The sequence below is a fragment of the Oncorhynchus masou genome, chromosome 3 (genome assembly GCF_036934945.1).
Source record: "Oncorhynchus masou masou isolate Uvic2021 chromosome 3, UVic_Omas_1.1, whole genome shotgun sequence".
NCBI lineage: Eukaryota > Metazoa > Chordata > Actinopteri > Salmoniformes > Salmonidae > Oncorhynchus > Oncorhynchus masou.
In genome coordinates, this window is record NC_088214.1 from 32,533,403 (window position 1) to 32,555,064 (window position 21,662).

The 21,662-nt window shown below is 41.2% G+C and overlaps 1 protein-coding gene across 1 annotated transcript in view; it reads left to right on the top strand.

Annotated features, from left to right (window-relative positions):
• Positions 1 to 1,495: 1,495 nt before the first annotated feature.
• Positions 1,496 to 21,662, top strand: part of LOC135514833 (partitioning defective 3 homolog) — a 250,086-nt gene continuing 229,919 nt past the window's right edge. Inside the window, 1 exon segment of the mRNA XM_064938485.1 lies at positions 1,496 to 1,849. Within this exon segment, the coding sequence (XP_064794557.1) occupies positions 1,730 to 1,849 (120 nt within the window). The 5' untranslated portion in view covers positions 1,496 to 1,729.

A 21,662-nucleotide genomic window follows, 5' to 3' on the forward strand; every position in this document is an offset into this window, starting at 1 on the left:
TACTACCTCAATTTACTGCTGCTCTTTAATCATTTGTTATTCTTATCTCTACATTTTTTAACTGCATTGTGCTTGTAAGTATTTCACTGTAAGGTCTACACTTGTTGTATTCGGCGCCTGTGACAAATACAATTTGATTTAAAGGTCATTTCAAAGCATTTACAGCAACTGATCAAGATCTTCTATCAGGTGGTCAATGTTGATAAATATTTATTCAAATCTAACCACAGGAACAGCAAACATTTGAAGCATCCCTTTTGTATGACCTTTTTTATAAAGTGTGAACACCGATAGACACATTTCTGTTTGCACTGTAAGTCCATGAACCTATGCTAGGAAAAGTTACAATATAATATAGATTGTTTTCCTGCCTTGTATCTTGTGCGACTCACCCATAAACTCAGACTTTTAGGGCAGTAAAATACACTGATCAATCATGGGGCATAGGACTGTATAAAAAAAGTAATTTAAGCCATACTGTAGTTGGTACACAAACTGCCTGGTATTCAGTAGCTCTTTGGTGTTCTGCTTTAGAGCGTCTGCTTTTGGGACAATAATGTTCATGGGGCACAGGCCCATATAAAAAAAACACCAATGGAATACATCCTAAATGACAACCTATTGTCTTTATAGTGCACTACTTTTGACCGGAGCCCTATGGGAATAGGTCTTTCTAGTCCACTACTTTTGACCGGAGCCCTATGGGAATAGGTCTTTCTAGTCCACTACTTTTGACCGGAGCCCTATGGGAATAGGTCTTTCTAGTCCACTACTTTTGACCGAAGCCCTATGGGAATAGGGTGCCATTTGGGACACAGGCATGGTGAGAGGAGGATCCTCACATACATAGTCATGCTCTGAAGAACTGGTCTATGTGCCAAGGCAGCTGTTTCACAAGCTTCACACATGGATTTACTCTGGTTTTCATTGGGGCTTGGTTTCAGTTTTAGGGCTGGGCACTAGAACAAATCACCAAAATGTCATTGGGCAGGTGGAGATCAAGGTTCTGTGGCCAGAACATGTACTTGACACTGCTGTTATTCAATAATAATAATAATACACTATATTGTAAGTGATGGGCATCTTTGTTAAAGTTGGATTTCTCAAAATAGGCCTTTTTTAGATTTAAGCAGGAAGCTGTTCTATTTAAATGAACTTTCATGTTGCAGAACATAGATATTCTCACTCACTCACTCACTCACTCACTCACTCACTCACTCACTCACTCACTCACTCACTCACATACACACTCACTCACTCACATACACACACAAATTATAACAATTAAATTAATTGGTAAGATTTTGGAGTGATTGGTGTTAGGGCTATTTTTCCATAACGAATATTGGTAAGATCTCCTAATATTTAGAAATGACCCAATTATTTATGCAGGCATGTGTGCTGTGCTTGCCTTATCCGCGCTTTATATCACCTTCGACAGTTCCAAACTTGACCAGCGGGTGGAGGCCGTTCCCCAATCCCTTGGTGAATCTCTTGCTCCCTGCTCTAGTCTCGTCTGGGAACGTCGAAATAGAGAGAGAAAGACTAAACAGGTGGTCAGAAATGCAAGCGAACAATGTCGTCCCTGGAGATAAGGTGAAAGATCGTTCGGTCTCATCTCTTTAAGGATTAAAAACCACAGAAACTTCATGTTTCAGCTGACGTTCAAAGAGAGAATTTATCGTCGGTTTCCCTCCGATTCTGGGCAAAATATATCGGATATTAAACTATGAAAGTGACGGTGTGTTTTGGAAGGACTAGGGTGGTGGTACCGTGCGGAGATGGAAATATCAAAGTCCATACTCTCATCCAGCAAGCCGTCATGAGATACAAAAAAGCCATTGCAAAGGTACGTCGCTGTTACTTTGGATCACGCGTTTGTTTCAAGTGTTCATAGCGGATTGGAAACAATGGTGCAAAATTCCTGGAGCGAGTGTCGAACGAACATGTCGCAGATTTGTAACAGCGATGAAAGGGAAATGTACATCAACGATTCGGAACTAAAACAATGATTTTGCTATAAATTCGGCTGAGTTGTTGATGTTGAATGATGCATCGTCATAACTGGTCGAGCCCTCTGCAAAACCCCACGAAAAACTTCCTTTTGGACTTCACCCTTTCACTACCATAGTGCATGAAAAGATAGTAGATGACTACTAAAATGTAGCGTTAACTACCGATCTAACGGGGATATAAAATGCAAACCTAATGAGGTGGTCTATAAGTAGAGGATAAGGATGCTAGCTAGCTAACTAGTTAGCTAACAATCCAAGATTTGATTCCCAGAGAGTTGTTAGCTAGCTGACTGTTTGCTAACTAGCTAGCTAGTTAGCACCAGCATACTACAGGATCGCATTCTAGCTTTTGAAATGGGGTACTAGATAAAAAGCATAACGTTTCGTTGCGAATTCATGCCTATTAGCCTGCATTTTCACCTGCACCCGTTTTTCTTTGTTCCTCTTGCTAATTATCCTATTATGTCAAGATGGCTAAGAAGCTGTAGCTTGCTAGGCTAACTATCAGTCAAGGAAGAAAGCTTTAACAAATAGTATATATATATTAGGGATGTGCATCTTAACTTTTCAAGACTATTCGCTACGTGTCTAGATACATGGGCTCTGATACTTTTTAGTTTGAAACGATTCGGTTTGATTTGGGAATGAATCCATGCGGTTCGATACGATTCGATCCAATGCAGTAACATTTGTTGCATAAACACATTCATTTTCCATTCTAAATTTAAGTCTGCAGATGATGGAGCTCATGAGCTGGGCTTCTCTGTGTGTGTACATGATGATGAGTATGTACTGTTGGTGTAAATCATCTACAATGCATTCGGAAACTATTCAGACTGCTTTACTTTCCCTACATTTTGTTACGTCTATATAAGGTTCCACAGTTGACAGTGCATGGTCAGAGCAAAAACCAAGCCATGAGGGCAAAGAAATTGTCCGTAGTGCTCTGAGACAGGATTGTGTCGAGGCATAGATCTGGGGAAGGCAGCATTGAAGGTCCCCAAGAACACAGTGGCCTCAATCATTCTTAAATGGAAGAAGTTTGGAACCACCAAGACTCTTCCTAGAGCTGGCTGCCTGGCCAAACTGAGCAATCGGAGGAGAAGGGCCTTGCAAGAACCCGATGGGCACTCTGACAGAGCTCTAGAATTCCTCTGTGGGGATGGTTTCCTTCTGGAAGGTTCTCCCATCTTTGCAGCACTCCACCAATCAGGCCTTTATGGCAGAATGGCCAGATGGAAGCCACTCCAAAGTAAAAGGCACATAACAGCCTGCTTGGAGTTTGCCAAAAGGCACCTAAAGACTCTGACCATGAGAAACAAGATTCTCTGATCTGATGAAATCAAGAATGAACTCTTTGGCCTGAATTCTAATCATCACATCTGGAGGAAACCAGGTACTGCTACATGCTATGGGTATGTTTTTCAGTGGCAGGGAGACTAGTCAGGATCAAGGGAAAGATGAATGGAGCAAAGTACAGAGAGATCCTTGAAGTCCTGAGTGCTCTGGAGCAGGTTAACAACCCTAAGCACACAGCCAAGACAACGAATGAGTGGCTTTGGGACAAGTCTCTGAATGTCCTTGAGTGGCCCAGCCAGAGCCCAGACTTGTACCCGATCTAACATCTCTGGAGAGACCTGAAAATAGCTGTGCAGCGACGCTCCCAATCTTAGCTGACTGAGCTTGAGAGAATCTGCAGAGAAGAATGGGAGAAACTCCCCAAATTCAGGGGTGCCAAGCTTGTAGCGTCATACCCAAGACTCGAGGCTGTAATCGCTGCCAAAGGTGCTTCAACAAAGTACTGAGTGAAGGGTCTGAATAATTGTGAATGTTATATTTCAGCAAAAAATATATATACATTTGCAAAAAAAACAGTTTTTGCTTTTTCATTATAGAGTTTTGTGTGTAGATTGAGGGGGAGGACAATCATAAATTTTAGAATAAGGATGTAACGTATTATAATGTAGTCAAAGTGAAAGGGGGCCAGCAATGTGACCTTTGTTTTTTTTGTTCCCCCACTTGACTTCTGAAATCACCATCACCCACTAATTAACTTGTACTTTTTGCAGATAAAGTGTTTGAGCTAGTAATGTAAACATATTTATCATTTACAAAATAGCTTTGTCATAACCAATGAATATATACAGTATCAGTCAAATGTTTGGACGCACCAACTCATTCCAGGGTTTTTCTTTATTTTTTTACTACTTTCTATGTGTAAAAATAATGGTGAAGACCTCAAAACTATGAAAAAACACATACGGAATCATGTAGCAACCAAGAAAGTGTTAAACAAATAAATGTATTTTTTGTTTTTGAGATTCTTCAAAGTAGCTACCCTTTGCCTTGATGACAGTTTTGCACTCTTGGCATTTTCTCAACCAGCTTCATGAGGTAGTCACCTGGAATGCATTTCAATTAACAGGCGTGCCTTGTTCAAAGTTAATTTGTAGAATTTCTTTCCTTAATGCATTTGAGCCAGTCAGTTGTGTTGTGACAGGGTAGGGGTGGTATACAGAACATAGCCCTATTTGGTAAAAGACCAAGTCCATTTATTTGACAAGAACAGCTCAAATAAGCAAAGAGAAATGCAGTCGCTAAAACCATCAAGCGCTATGATGAAACAGGCTCTCATGAGGACCGTCACAGGAAAGGAAGACCCAGAGTTACCTCTGCTGCAGAGGATAAGTTCATTAGAGTTACCAGCCTCAGAAATTGCAGCCCAAATACATGCTTCACAGAGTTCAAGTACCAGACACATAGGGTTGCACAATATTTGTAAATTTTGTTTTTTATTTAAATTTTACCCCCCTTTCTCCCCAATTTCGTGGTATCCAATTGTTAGTAGAGACGAAGGTAAAAAGCCATGCGTCCTCCGAAATACAACCCAACCAAGCCGCACTGCTTCTTAACACAGCGAGCATCCAACCCGGAAGCCAGCTGCACCAATGTGTCAGAGGAAACACCGTGCACCTGGCGACTTGGTTCGCGTGCACTGCGCCCGGCCCGCAACAGGAGTCGCTAGTGCGCGATGAGACAAGGATATCCCTACCGGCCAAACCCTCCCTAACCCGGACGGCATTAGGCCCACCCTACCGGAATATTAAGAGGTGGAAACTTTCCATGGGAATATATGCAAATTAATATATTAATACCATTTAAATGTAATGTTTTTTGAATTGGATATATTTACCATATCATATGGAGACAGAAACAAACCTTTTACCTTATCACAAGTAGACATAATTGCAAATGATTAAATCCTTCCAATAGAAAAAAACAAACAATTTATTTATGAATTAAAGTTTAATTAAATGAGTTGACTCCTCACATGACATGATTTCACTGAACAACAAAATAAAGGGAATTTTGAATGATCCCTAATCATCCATCGCATCTCCCAAACATGTTTTCAACATACATCTGTAAAATGATTGTCTAGAAACTAAAGCTTTGGTTGTCTTCCTCTCAGGCTTCCATGTCTTCTCCCTGGACCTCCTCAATGTCCACCTCTTGAACGTCAGACTGAGGCTATATCTTCAGTCACTTTCCAACGTTGTTGAGGATAGCTTGTTGTCAGGCTCAAAAATCCCAAAAATTTCCCAGGTGGCCACCAATTTTTAAACCCTTGTATTTGCCTCAGATCCACAAAGTCCCTTCCACCAGGTGGCTGATGAGATATGTTGGCACAACTGCCATATTGCATCTCCATCCCAAAGCCCTTGCTTGAAAGTGTACTTTGCCAGACTGCCAAGAACCTTGCCCTCATCCAGGACAAGGCGGTGAGACATGGTTGTGATGACACCATAGGCCTCGTTGATCTCTGCACCAGACAGGATGCTCTTGCCAACATACTTGGGGTCCAACATGTATGCTGTGGCGTGTATGTGCTTCAGGCAGAAGTCTGACATTTTTGATGTATTTCAGAACTGCAGTTACCTCTGCTTGGAGCAACAGTGAAGTGGGCAGGGCAGTATGGCTTTCTTCTCTTACATCTGCAAGAGGAGTCTGAACATCACACAGGATGGCATTGTCTCCCTCAATCCGTGCAATGGCTACTGCTATAGGTTTTCAGGCTGCTTACCACTCTCCCAAAATACATCATCCAGGACAATCCTCTTTATGGGTTCTGTCCATATCGACAGACTGATATGGCCATTTCTTGGAGAGACTCCTTCCCCTCTAGGAGACTGTGAAACATGATGACTACACCATCCCAATGGGTGTTGCTGGGCAGCTTCAATGTGGTGCTCTTATTCTTCCCACTTTGCTTGGTGAGGTAGATTGCTGTTATAACTTGATGACCCTTCACAGACCTTAGCATTTCCTTGGCTTTCTTGTAGAGTGTATCCATTGTTTTTTGTGCCATGATGTCCTTGAGGAGCAAATTAAATGCATGAGCAGCACAGCCAATGGTGTGATGTGAGGGTAGGACTCCTCCACTTTAGACCAAACAGCCCTCATGTTCGCAGCATTGTCTGTCACCAGTGCAAATACCTTCTGTTGTCCAAGGCCATTGATGACTGCCTTCAGCTCATCTGCAATGTGGAGACCGTTGTGACTGTCCATTATCTGTGCTTTTGTAGAATACTGGTTGAGTGGTGGAGATGTAGTTAATAATTCCTTGCCCACGAACATTCAACCACCCATCAGAGATGATTTCAATACAGTCTGCTTTACTTGACCTTCACTTGAACTCTGTTGAACTCTGCATCCAGCAAATGAGTAGATAAAGCATGTCTGGTTGGAGGGGTGTATGCTGGGCAAAGAACATTCAGAAATCTCTTCCAATACACATTGCCTGTGTGCATCAGAGGTGAACCCAGTTGCATACACAGCTCGAGCAAGACATTCATCAGCATTTCTCTGGCTATGTTCCTCCATTGAGTCAAGAAAAAAACTTCTGATTCTCGGAGGACCATGAGCTGTTGCTATCGATAAGGTGTCTGGTTCATCATTTTCACCTCAAATAGAAGTAGAAGGACTTTTGTCAGAGGTTGGTTGTTGTGAGCGCTGAGGGAAATGTATGTACTTGGCAGATGATTCTGCATCTTTGTTGCTTTATTCACATATGATTTGGCACAGTATTTGCAAATGTACACCGCTTTTCCTTCTACATTAGCTGCAGTGAAATGTCTCCACACATCAGATAGTGCCTGTGGCATTTTCTTGTAAAGATTAGAAGAAAATTGTAAAAAAAACAAATACAATTCCACGTACAGAAAAATAGTCGAACAGTTAGATTTAACAACTCTTTTTTAAGATACATGTATTAAAACAGGTGAATTAACACTCAGTTAGCAGGTTCAAGCAAGTTGAAACCCACATGGTAGCAAGAACTAACTCGCAGAAATTGCTAACAGGTGAGACATTTTTTAAGCACACTTTGCTGTAGGATACTATTTACTAGTTCACAAAAAAAATCATGTATGTCATATAAAATACATTCACCCCACCCAGTATTTTAATCAAAACTTACCAGAACGCATGTGGTCCTTGGCTTAGACAGTGTAGTAGTTTGGGCTCAATAGCATCTCATTCGTGTGCAAGATCTTGAGAATCAGCTGTACATGTGATGGAAGAATGCACTGAGCATGCAGAGGGTTGCAATTCCATTGAATTGGGGATAGTTTCACCAAAATATGCTACTTGACCTAGAATTACCATGTCTCCCACAAAAAAGGTTCACTGTCTTCAGCTAACTTGTTTTAATGAATTTAGGCAAATTCCCAGGGTTAACTTCCCATGGAAAACTTCCGGGAAATTTACCGGAAAGTTTCCGACCCTTTGCAAGCCTTCAGACACATCTCAACATCAACTGTTCAGAGGAGACTGTGTGAATCAGGCCTTCATGGTCGTATTGCTGCAAAGAAACCACTACTAAAGGACACCAATAAGAAGACTTGCTTGGGCCAAGAAACATGTGCAATAGACATTAGGCCAGTGGAAATGTGTCCTTTTTGTTCTGATGAGTCCAGATGTTTGATTTTTGGTTCCAACTGCCATGTCTTTGTGAGACGTGCCTTTTACTGAGGAGTGGCTTCTGTCTGGCCACTACCATAAAGGCCTGATTGGTGGATTGCTGCAGAGATGGTTGTCCTTCTGCAAGGTTCTCCCATCTCCACAGAGGAACTCTGACCATCAGGTTCATGGTCACCTTCTTGACCAATGGTTCTCGCCTTGGTTTGTTTTAATTTTGTCTCAAGTGGTTGAACTGGAAGTGGAAGAAGCTTAGTTTGGCCGCATGCATCTTGAGTGCAAAAAGCCCCGGAGGATGGAGGGATAAATGGTACTGTTGACTTTTACATTGTATAATTTCTTACCATATGATGGTTGTACTGGCATGCCTGGACAGCTGAGAGCAGGATAACAGGTTACATTTGATTGCCCGGTTTTGGGAATTTCAATTTGTTGATACAGTAGCAGGCTATTTGATTCACTTCCACAGAATGTTCATTTTCCCACTAAAACAGGAGGAGACTAGCAGAAACTTTGTTTTTGAATATGGCTGCTGTGTGCAGACCATTTTGCAAAGCTTAAGACATTTATATATATTTAGTGTTTAAGAGCATTGTTAACTGTAATGTAATGCTACAATATGTAACTTTTTGGGCGACCTGACCAAGTTCACATAAACATGTGAGTTAGATCTGTCATTCTCATTGAAAGCAAGTCTAAGAAGCAGTAGATCTGTTCCATGTGCGCTATTTCTATGCTACCCATTAAGTTGAGTTTTTGCGTCTTTGACTTTCAGTTTTCTACACCAGCTTCAAACAGCTGAATATACAATATTTTTGGTTATGGAAAATATATTTCACAGCGGTTTAGATGGTACAATGATTCTCTACACAATGACTGCTTGTTTTGTCACACAAACTGAAATTAGGCGAACTATTCAAGTTACTGCAACCAGGAAATGGCACAGCAATTTCTCCATATTGCACTTGATTACATTGATATTAGATCTACAGGACCATGAGAATTCCATCAATAAATCCTGCATGGCACAGCGTTGTGTGGAGTCTCATTTGTTTTCATGTTAATAACCCAGATGACATGGTGCACTGCATGTCTTTTCAATTATTCAGTGAGGTCTGACTGTGGAGTCCTGGAGAAAAATTGGCCTATTCTTATCCCGAGGCTGTGACTGGGAGGCCGACTGGTGTGGCACATCTGGGGGATTCAGCCTGCACTTAGCCTTTTCTATATCAATATAATCCTGCTAATGAATTACTTTGTAGAGTGTGTTGTCAGTGTAGTTTACACATTGGTTAAAGTTTTCCTTTGCCCTCACATTGAAATTCTGTGATTGTTGGTCTTACCAAACTGACAATCAATGCAATGGTAAGAAACGGACAATAATTGTAACATGTGTAGAAGTCTAACTGAGCAGCCGACCTGATTGCAGGGAGTGAAAAGTAGGGAAATACTGACTGTTCTCAAGCTGAGAGTGAATTGGGCTTCAAGGGTAGAAATGAGGCCCAAAATCAAAGACTCATTATGTGTGCATTGTGCTTTGATCTAAAAACCCAGAGCTCCCTGTGAACTTCTCACCCACAGCAGAAAATAAACCCACTTTAGTCGTTTAGTATATAGCTATTGCTGCTGAGGTTGCTCCCGACACTGGCAATTTTAGTTGGGTTCAAGAGCAGTGTGATGTCAAGTGACCGTGTCACAAAACTCTTTGGTCATGGATATACTAAGTTCAGTATTAACGCCAACTTGACACAGGTTGGCACCCAAATAGCACCATATTCCCTACGTAGTGCACTCAAAAGTAGTCCAGTATAAAAGGAATAGGGTGCCATTTTGAACACATGTTTAATAGTGGTCTGGATTTAGCTTAGTTTGGGTGTTCCGGCACTGGTCTGCCGTAAAAGACCCTCTCTGGTAACTTCCCTGCCGTTTATAGTGGAATGCTTCCGGCAGAGAGAAACACCAGGCCTTAATTCACCTCATAACTCAATGGATATGCCCCAAATTGCACACTTTTACCTATATTGGGCCCATCAAAAGAAGTGTGGTTTTATATATAGTGGCAAGAAAAAGTATGTGAACCGTTTGGAATTACCTGGATTTCTGCGTAAATTGGTCATCATATTTTTATCTGATCTTCTAATTCACAACAATAGACATGGTGTGCTTAAACTAATATCACACACATTATTGTATTTTTATTGTCTATATTGAATATATAATTTAAACATTCACAGTGTAGGATGGGAAAAGTATGTGAACCCCTAGGATAATGATGTGAACCCCTAGGATATAATGACTTCTCCAAAAGCTAATTGGAGTCAGTTAACCTGGAGTCTAATCAATGAGACGAAATTGGAGATGTTGGTTAAGAGCTGCCTTGCCCTATAAAAAAACACTCACAAAATTTGAGTTTGCTATTCACAAGAAGCATTGCCCGACGTGAACCATGCCTCGAACAAAAGAGATTTCAGAAGACCTAAGATTAAAAATTGTTGACTTGAATAAAGCTAGAAAGGATTACAAAAATATCTCTAAAAGCCTTGACGTTTATCAGTCCACGTTAAGACAAATTGTATGTAAAGGGAGAAAGTTCAGCACTGTTGCTACTCTCCCTAGGAGTGGCTCTCCTGCAAAGATGACTGCAAGAGTACAGCGCAGAATGCTCAATGAGGTTAAGAAGAATCCTAGAGTGTCAGCTAAAGACTTACAGAAATCTCTGGAACATGCTAACATCTCTGTTGACGAGTCTACGATACGTAAAACAGTAAACAAGAATGGTGTTCATGGGAGGATACCACGGAAGAAGCCACTGCTGTCCAAAATAAAACATTGCTGCACGTCTGAAGTTTGCAACAGTGCACCTGGATGTTCCACAGCGCTACTGGCAAAATATTTCTCCTAACCATTTTGCAGGTCTGATCCGCAACTACAGAAAACGTTTGGTTGAGTTTATTGCTACCAAAGGATGGTCACCCAGTTATTAAATCCAAGGGTTCACATACTTTTCCCACCCTGCATTGTGAATGTTTACACGGTGTTCAATAGACATGAAAACTTATAATTGTTTGTATGTTATTAGTTTAAGCAGACCGTGTTTGTTGTGACCTAGATGAAGATCAGATCAAATTTATGCAGAAATCCAGGTATTTCCAAAGGGTTCACATACTCTTGCCACTGTAGGGAATAGGGTTCCATTTCGGGCACAACCCAGGCCTTAATTCACCTCATAAGAAGAAATGGTGTTGACCGACTGCCATTGCTTTTCTTGGAAGCTTTTTCTTTTTGTCCTGTTCTTGAACAAAATCCTCAGAAACCGTACGTTGTTCAGATGGAATATTACTGCTTATGACAAGACTAACGATCGAGTAGCCTCTATTGAGTATGACATCCACTGAGTGGAACTTTTTTGACTGTGTTGTTTCAAATCCTGATGTGACATGTATGCCATTAGGCCTAGTATTGGGGTACAGGAAAAACACTCAGACCACTTGTTGACAGCGTTTCCTTTTCATTGTCCGTGCTGGGTGTGAAAGGATGAATGTCATCTTCCTCACTCCTGTGCTTAGTCAAACCTATAGGCCTACTCGATATTGTGCAGTAAGAATTGAGATGAGTTGTTTTGGGTTTGACTGATTATTGCAACCACCAATAGGAATAGGTTCCATTAGACGGGCTTGTCCAAGGATATAATTTAATTTTGATCTGATCTGCAATGCCTCAGGATGGGCATGTGATTGTGAGAAGAACGAGTTGTTGCGCTGGTCATGTGCATCACACACTGTCCTGCACCACTTAGATAACGCCCTATGATCAAAGTCTATGCAGCCGTTCCAATCAACGTTCAAACAAGACTATCCAAGGCAATGGCTCAGTTATGGACTTGTTCTTGTTATGTTCTGTTATGATTTTTCAACGCCGATACCGATTCTTGGCGGACCAAAAAAGCTGATGGCGATTAATCGGCCAGTTTTTTTTATTTATTTTATTTATAATAATGACAATTACAACAATACTGAATGAACACTTATTTTCACTTAATATAATACATCAATAAAATCAATTTAGCCTCAAATAAATAATGAAACATGTTGAATTTGGTTTAAATAATGCAAAAACAAAGTGTTGGAGAAGAAAGTAAAAGTGCAATATGTGCCATGTAAGAAAGCTAACGTTTAAAATTCCTTGCTCAGAACCAGAGAACATATGAAAGCTCGTGGTTCCTGTTAACATGAGTCTTCAATATTCCCAGGTAAGAGGTTTTAGGTTGTAGTTGCATTTGTGTTTCATTAACCTTTGACTATTGCATGTTCTTATAGGAACTTTAGTATTGCCAGTGTAACAGTATAGCTTCCGTCCCCCTCCTCGCTCCTCCCTGGGCTCGAACCAGGAACACAATGACAACAGCCACCCTCGAAGCAGCGTTACCCATGCAGAGCAAGGGAAACAACCACTGCAAGTCTCAGTGCGAGTGACGTTTGAAACGCTATTAGCGTGCTAACTAGCCAGCCATTTCACTTCGGTTACACCAGCCTCATCTCGGGAGTAAATCTGCAAAATCGGCGTCCAAAAATACAGATTTCCGATTGTTATGAAAACTTGAAATCGGCCCTAATTAATCGGCCATTCCGGTTAATCGGTCGACCTCAAGTTCGAACAACCTTCAAATACCGTAGAGTAATTATTGACATCCCACAGTCCACAATGTGTTATGAGTCCATAGAATGTTGCTAGCCTTGGTACCAGTCTGTTGGCGTTATCTTACCACTTCCTGTCATGCCAAACAAACAGGTAAGGTTTGGCATGATGTTACATTTACTGGTACCCAGTCTAGGATGTTGCACATTTTGATGCTGAACTGTTTGATCTCTGTCACAGCAGGGCTGTGTGAGACAGTGGCCTGGCTTTCAGCTCTAAAAACGGGCACAATGCTGGATTAAAAGCTTGTGTGATTATGTGTGATGATCCCTGTGGCAATGACTCTGCCCTGCACTCTATGCCCTATCTCATGCAATGCTTTTGACCAGAGTCCTTTGGGCCCTGGTCAAAAGTAGTGCTCTAAAAAGGGAATAGGGAGCCATTTGGGACACGGCCCTTGACCACAGGTTCACTGTGGAGTCAACCACTGAAGCATGACTTTGGCAAGCATTCTCTGAATTGTTTCCACCATATATCTTATACCAGTGACAGAGGTTCCTTTTTAACTCCATGAAGGGAAGTGAGCAAACATCATTGAGGTGGAAGTTGGGTTTCAAATCATTACTTTATTGCTCTAAAAATGTGTCATATGATTAAATATTTGATTGCAGTGCGTTTTTTAATAGCGTAGTAGGTTTTGCGTCCATGACGGTTTTCACCAGTTTCCTGCTGCGTGCAAGGTCCTGACAAAAGCGGTCATATATTTGAATTTACAGGTTTTGAAAACATGTGTTCATGAAAAGCCCACACGTACGTTAGTTCGGTCCCTGTGAAGGAGAATATGGTGTGTTGTAGAGGTCGACCGATTATAATTTTTTCAACACCGATACCGATTTTTTGGAAGATAAAAAAAAGCCTATATGTGTGTGTATATGTATATATATAACCACTGAAGCATATATATTACTTTTTTTAATAAATAAAATTGGCCGATTTAATCGGTATTGGCTTTTTATATATATATATTACAATAATACTGAATGAACACTTATTTTAACTTAATATAACACATCAATAAAATCAATTTAGTCTCAAATAAATAATGAAACATGTTCAATTTGGTTTAAATAATGCAAAAACAGTGTTGGAGAAGAAAGTACAAGTGCAATATGTGCCATGTAAAGAAGCTAAGGTTTAAGTTCCTTGCTCAGAACATTTGAAAGCTGGTGGTTCCTTTTAACATGAGTCTTCAATATTCCCAGGTAAGAAGTTTTAGGTTGTAGTTAGTTATTATAGGACTATTTCTCTCTATAACTTATAAATACTTTAGTATTGTCAGCCTGATCTCGGGAGTTGATAGGCTTGAAGTCATAAACAGCGCAATGCTTGACGCATTAACGAAGAGCTGCTGGCAAACAGCAGTAAAGTGCTGTTTGAATGAATGATTACGAGCCTGCTGCTGCCTACCACCGCTCATTCAGACTGCTCTATCAAATCATACACTTAATTATAATATAATAACGCACAGAAATACGAGCCTTCGGTCATTAATATGGTCAAATCCGGAAATGATAATTTATTCTTTCAGTGAAATACGGAACCGTTACGTATTTTATCAAACTGGTGGCATCCATAAGTCTAAATATTGCTGTTACATTGCACAACCTTCAATGTTATGTCATAATTATGTAAAATTCTGGCCAATTAATGACGGTCTTTGTTAGGAAGAAATGGTCTTCACACAGTTCGCAACGAGCCAGGCGGTGACACAATTTCCCTAGTTAAAAGAAATTCATGTTAGTAGGCAATATTAACTAAATATGCAGGTTTAAAATATATACTTGTCTATTGATTTTAAGAAAGACATTGATGTTTATGGTTAGTTACACATTGGTGCAACAACAGTGTTTTTTTGCGAATGCGCTTGTTAAATCACCTGTTTGACGAAGTAGGATGTGATTCAATGACAAATGAACAGGCACTGCATCGATTATATGCAATGCAGGACAAGCTAGATAAACTAGTAATATCATCAACCATGTGTAGTTAACTAGTGATTATGTGAAGATTGATTGTTTTTGAGAAGTTAAATGCTAGCTAGCACCTTACCTTGGCTCCTTGCTGCACTCGCATAACAGGTAGTCAGCCTGCCACGCAGTCTCCTTGTGAAGTGCAATGTAATCGGCAACAACCAGTGTCCAAAAAATGCAGATTACAGATTATGAAAACTTGAAATCGGCCCTAATTAATCGGCCAACCTCTATTGTGTTGTCATTAGTTAACCAGCAGCTGTTCAGGGCTGTGGCCCAATGGCCCAGATGGAGCCCTATTCCCTTTATAGTGCACTACTTTTGACCAAAGCCCTGTCGGGCCAGGTCAAACGTAGTGCATTTTATGAATGGAAGAAGGTGCCATTTGGGATGTATCCTAGGCCTCCTAATGGAGAGGTGATTTGTACTGATGTGAGGCATGAGCCACAGCCAGCATCACAGTTTAGTTCTGCCTTCCCTGAGAGGCATTGCTCATACTTTAGGCATGTGCTATTAAAATTGACATTTACGTACAGTAGTTATCCTGGGGCTAGGGCTGTGATGGTCACACAATTTCGTCAACCGGTGATTTTCAAGCAAATTGACCGTTAATTAATATAAACACATTTAGCATCTTATGGCTTTCACATTCAGCCTACTAGCCACTGATGCAGACTCTCTACATTTAATAAATCCATGTAATATACTCTACATCTTCATAATAAATATATTTATTTTAGACAGTTCTAAATAAACATGATGAAAATGTAGTCTATTTCAGAAGAACAGAATAGCATACACTGAGTTGTCCTTATGTTAGGTCCTGATCTGGCTATGCCAAATGGTTGTGGGCTGCACAAATCCATTTAGCAGACAAGATTGGCTTAGAATTCCATGGCTGGAGTGCGGTTAACAAAGAAGTAGGTACTGCTAATTGCCATGATTAAACGGTCACGTGGAATTTGACTGCCTTCATGACTTGTAACCGCCGGTGTGGTGGTAATGCGGTCACCGCAACAGTCCCTACCTGGGGCCATAATCTAGGATCAGGTCCCCCTTCTTATCCATTCTGATTTAATAGGTAAAATTCACCCTAGATTAGTACTCCTACTCTGAGACTATGAATACAAGCCCCGATTGAAACAATTTGACTACCATGGGAACTGGGCATGCTACAAGAAGTGACCCATTAGTAGGGATTATTAGGCCTCCTCCAGGAGAGGGCATCTGTAAGGGCAGCGCTCGTGGCCTCCTGGAACATTGTTATCGGGAATCTAAGTCATAACACTTCATAACATGTGCGTAAGTGGTTTACAGAGTGCTATGCAAACAGATTGCTTGCAACCTGGCAGAGATCCAGTCAGCTGAGTTTTTGCACCATCCGTGGCCGCCAAGCCCGCCATGTGAATCAAGGTCTAGTTGCATAGCTACATATGGTCCATGGGAAACAAAACAGGCCAATGAGTGGCATATATTTTCGTGTGTGCCCATGTCTCGTCTAGTGGTGGCTGGTAGCACTTTTAAATCCCATGACTGCTCTTGGTTTCTGTGAGTTGAATACTGTTCCATTCATTTACATTCCAGTCATTTACTATGATGACCCTTCCTCCCCACACCAGCCCCCACTATGGGACACTTATAACACTTTACAAAGCTTTGTCTTGAGATGGGAAGAAGTTTCATTTTTGCCACTGCTGAGAAGCTCTACCTTTTTTACGGTATTCTCCCATAAACCGAGCAAGAGCTTTTATGACATCTGCTCCCTGCTTTGCTCTCTGAGGTTATTGCACATCTTCATCCACCTTTTGTCAGATGCATAACTGTCTCGCAAGTGGTTCGGTGCTCATCTCCAGACGCTCCGAGTGAGTTTGTTTGAGAGAACAAGGTTCTCCAGGAGCCTCCACAGAAGTGTTTGAGGAACGCCACGGGTATGTTCCTGAAGGTGGTGGTCTGTTTGGCCTAACCCAGGCACGAAGAAGACAGCCATTGTAGATGCTGAAGCAACTCCCAAGTTCGAATCCCAGCAGGGTTATTTGGTCTCCTTGAAGCATTAACAGTGGGATTACATTTTTTTGGTGTTTCTATTCATCAATAATCCATGTCTAGCATTGGCCATTGGTGTTGGAACTGGTCTTCTTGCTACAGACATCTTCATGTTGAGGTTCTAAAGAAATGGAGCCTAAGTTCCGGTTGAATTTAAACAGAGGATCATTGCTATTCAAGACTTAAGAACATTCAAATGGTTCCGGAACAGGATCCTTATTCTGAGGAAGCCAAGTACAACTTGATAGTGGCAGCAGACTGCAACCTACACCCATTAGTGCACTACCTTTGGCCAGAGCCTATGTAGGGAAAAGGGTTCCACTTAGGATTCATACACATTTCTCCCAGAATTTACCAGAAACTTGGTTGAGTATTGTGTCAGTGAGACTATTTGTATGGGTCTGGGGTAACATTAAGCTGGCTTACTATGAAACTTAACAAGGTGTCAGTTTGGCTTGGTGGGTATGGAGTGTAGGACCATAATGAACATTTTGAGGACTACAATGGAAATAAGCGTTCTGTCTTTATTTTGTATTATCCTCGATAATGTTAGTACTGTTGCTAGGCTGGAGCAACCGTCTATGTAGGCAACTATTAATTATCATATAAATCAAATCACATTTTGTCCAGGTTCCATTCTCATCTCTGGTTTTGTTCCTCAGCTCCATAAATAAGTCCCAAATGGTACCCTATTCCCTATATAGTGCACTGCTTTTACCTATAGTATTATGGGCCCTGGTCAAAAGTAGAACGATATGTATAGGGAATAGGACGCCATTTGGGATGGAACCCATCTCTAGTTTTGTTCCCCCAGCTCCATGAATGTGTTCTTCAGAAGCACGTCTCTGTGGGGATGCTGGCCTGTTCTGAGCTCTCCATAACCGAAAACCCTCTCTGAAATGTCAAGGCCTAGTGTGTGTGGAACACCCAGCACAAGGAGAGGATTGTCTCAGAGGAATGTCTGGCCATTTGAATAAACATCTCCACATGGCTCAGATGTACTGTACAAAAGATTCCTTTCCACAAAAAAACAAATCCACTCATGAGATTTGATTTGTTTCCATTCAATACCGTTTAGAGACTTCTTGCACAGACATCTGGTCAAAAGTGGTGCACTATATAGGGAATAGGGTGCCCTTTGGGACGCAAGCAATTTGTCTACTATACACACACACACACACACGCATACAGTTGAAGTCTGAAGTTTACATACACCTTAGGCAAATACATTTAAACTCTGTACTTTACCATTCCTGACATTTAATCTAGTAAAAATTCCCTGTTTTAGGTAAATTAGGATCCCACTTCATTTTAAGAATGTGAAATGTCAGATTAATAGTCGAGTGATTTATTTCAGCTTTTATGTCTTTCATCAGATTCCCAGTGGGTCAGAAGTTTATATACACTCAATTAGTATTTGATTGGCATTGCCTTACATTGTCTAACTTGGGTCAAATGTTTCGGGTAGCCTTCCACAATTTTCCCACAGTAATTTGGGTGGCTTTTGGCCCATTCCTTCTGACAGAGCTGTTGTAACTGAGTCAGGTTTGTAGGTCTCCTTGCTCGCACACACTTTTTCAGGACTGCCCACAAATTTTCTATAGGATTGAGGTCAGGGCTTTGTGATGGCCACTCCAATACCTTGACTTTGTTGTCCTTTTTGCCACAACTTGGAAGTATGCTTGGGGTCTTTGTCCATTTTGAAGACCCATTTGTGACCAAGCTTTAACTTCCTGACTGATTTCTTCAGATGTTGCTTCAATATATCCACATAATTTCCCTTCGTCATGATGCCATCTATTTTGTGAATTGCACCAGTCGCACCTGCAGCAAAGCGCCCACACAACATGATGCTGCCACCCACGTGCTTCATGGTTGGTATTCTTGAAAAAAGGTGTTCTTCGACTTGCAAGTCTCCCCCATTTACCTCCAAACATAACGATGGTCATTATGGCCAAACAGTTCTATTTTTGTTTCATCAGACCAGAGGACATTATTCCAAAAAGTACTGTCTTTGTTTCCATGTGCAGTTGCAAACCGTAGTCTGGCTTTTGTATGGTGGTTTTGGAGCAGTGGCTTCTTCCTTGCTGAGCGGCCTTTCAGGTTATGTCGATATATCCACAGTAAAACAAGTCCTATAGATACTTTTGTACCAGTTACCTCCAGCATCTTCACAAGGTCCTTTGCTGTTGTTCTAGGATTGATATGTACGTTTCACACTAAAGTGCATTCATCTCTAGGAGACAGAACGCGTCTCCTTCCTGAGCGGTATGGAGGCTGCGAGGTCCCGCTGTGTTTATACTTGCGTACTATTGTTTGTACAGATGAATGTGGTACCTTCAGGCATTTGGAAATTGCTCCCAAGGATGAACCAGACTTGGGGAGGTCTACAATTTGTTTTATGAGATCTTGGTTGATTTCTTTTGATTTTCCCATGATGTCAAGCAAAGAGGCACTGAGTTCGAAGTTAGGACTTGAAATACATCCACAGGTACACGCCCAATTGACTCAAATGATGTCAATTAGCCTATCAGAAGCTTCTAAAGCCATGACATAATTTTCTGGAATTTTCCAAGCGGTTTAAACGTACAGTCAACTTGGTGTATGTATACTTCTGACCCACTGAAATTGTGTACAGTGAATTATAAGTGAAATAATTTGTAAACAATTGTTGGAAACAAAGTAGATGTCCTAACCGACTTGCCAAAACTATAGTTTGTTAACAAGTTTGTTAACAATGTTTGGAGTGGTTGAAAAATGAGTTTGAATAATTCCAACCTAAGTGTATGTAAACTTCCGACTTCATCTGTATATATAGCAGGAGCTCAACTACAGAGTTCTCCTTTCTGACAGATACTTGATGATTGCCCTTTTGGCAGAGCAGCAGAGGCATGGTCTGTATCCCAAATGCACCCTATTCACTAAATACTACTTTTGACCTGAGCCCAATGAGCCCTAATCAAATGTGGGACCAAGCCATGAGGATTTGAGCTTCGTTCCCTGGGGACTGCAGTTATTAAAGCATAACCTAGCCCAGACATCTGTACAAAACCACAAATGCATGTTGATATCTGCAAAATGGTTTTCTATGACAGGTTAACTTGGAGGGATTTGATTTAAATCCATATATTTTTAGGATGTCTTCCAGGGTGTGTTGTGACTGGCCGGCAATTCTGATGTCAGACTCTCGGAGCGAGCGAGTGAGTGCACAACAGATCAGGCCCACCCTTTCCATATTCTCTTATTCTTTAGGATTTAAAAGGCAAACTGTTTCTAAATCAGCACCCGTGATGCATACGGCCTCCAAAAATGTCCTCATAACGACACAGACCAGAACAGAGCTCTGTTACTGGTTGCCCTCCAATGGGACATGCTGTGTAAAGCATATGCTGTTGAACAGGAAAAGCTGCTCTCTCTCTGTTTGACCAGGCGATGATGTAAGCGTGCGTCATCTTCCCACTGTACCATGCCGCAAAGCTGCCAGAAAACCAACTGCGTGCATGCTTCCTGAGAGCGTTTCTGCTCTTCTCTCTGCAGCCAACTTTGTTTCTTGTATAAACTCTGGTACTGTCGTTTTGTTTGTAAAATTGTGCTCCTGTAAACATATGTATGCCAGTATGCTGAGTGAAGCAGAGACTGTCTAGAGTAGAGACTGTAGTAAAATGTCCTGCATACTAGTAAATCTTCATACAGCATCATCCAATTGACATTTTAGCATGGGCCACCCACATCACTGATGGACATAATATATTTCCTGTGTTTCCCCTATTTATTTAATTTTAGCAGAGGTGGAAACCATCATGGAAGGGGGAGGTGGCGGCTTGCGGGGTTGGGGGCATGGCTTAAATCCCTCCGGAATTGGCGGCAGAGAGAAAAGTGTTTCCTGCAGGTTTTTCCATTGAGCTGAGAGAGAATGTTTCAGTGTAAAGCTAATTTCCTGCAGTTCTACGCATTTTGCCGTTGTTCATTGCGTCTCGCCATGCCCAAAATATTCCTAAATTCTTTGTTTTTAGAATTTTCGATTCTCTAGCTTTTATTTTGGTGGTTTTGTAGTTCTCCAAGATACTATTATTAAAAAAAATATGTAGGCCAGTTATCTTTTCTACATTTCTGGTGTTGCGCCGCAACTAAATGAATACAGGGGAAAAACTGTCATGGATGGTGATTGGTTGACAACCGTGGTATATCAGATGGAGTTCGACCGATTAATCGGAATGGCTGATTAATTAGGGCCGATTTCAAGTTTAAATAACAATCTTTTTTTTTTGCGCACCGAGGGCCGCTTTTTAAAATATTTTTTTTACGCCTTTATTTAATCTTTATATAACCTTTTTTCAACTAGGCAAGTCAGTTAAGAACACGTTCTTATTTTCGATGACGGCCTAGAAACGGTGGGATTTTCACCTTGTCAGCTCGGGGGATCTAATCTTGCAACCTTACAGTTAACTAGTTCAACGCTATAACGACCTGCCTCTCTCTCGTTGCACTCCACAAGAAGACTACCTTTTACGCAAATGCAGTAAGCCAAGGTAAGTTGCTAGCTAGCATTAAACTTATAAAATCAATCAATCATAATCACTAGTTAACTACACATGGTTGATGATATTACCAGATATTGTCTAGCGTGTCCTGCGCTGCATATAATCTGACTGAGCATACAAGTATTTAAGTATCTAACTGAGAGGTGGTAAGCAGAAGCAGGCGCGCAAACATTCATTCAAACAGCACTTTCTTTGCGTTTTGCCAGCAGCTCTTCGTTGTGCGTCAAGCATTGCACTGTTTATGACTTCAAGCCTATTAACTCCCGAGAATGAGGCTGGTGTAATTGAATTGAAAAGGCTAGCTAGTTAGCGCGCGCTAATAGTGGTTCAAACATCACTTACTCTGAGACTTGGAGTGGTTGTTTCCCTTGCTCTGCATGTGTAACGCTGCTTCGAGTGTGGCTGTTGTCGTTGTGTTC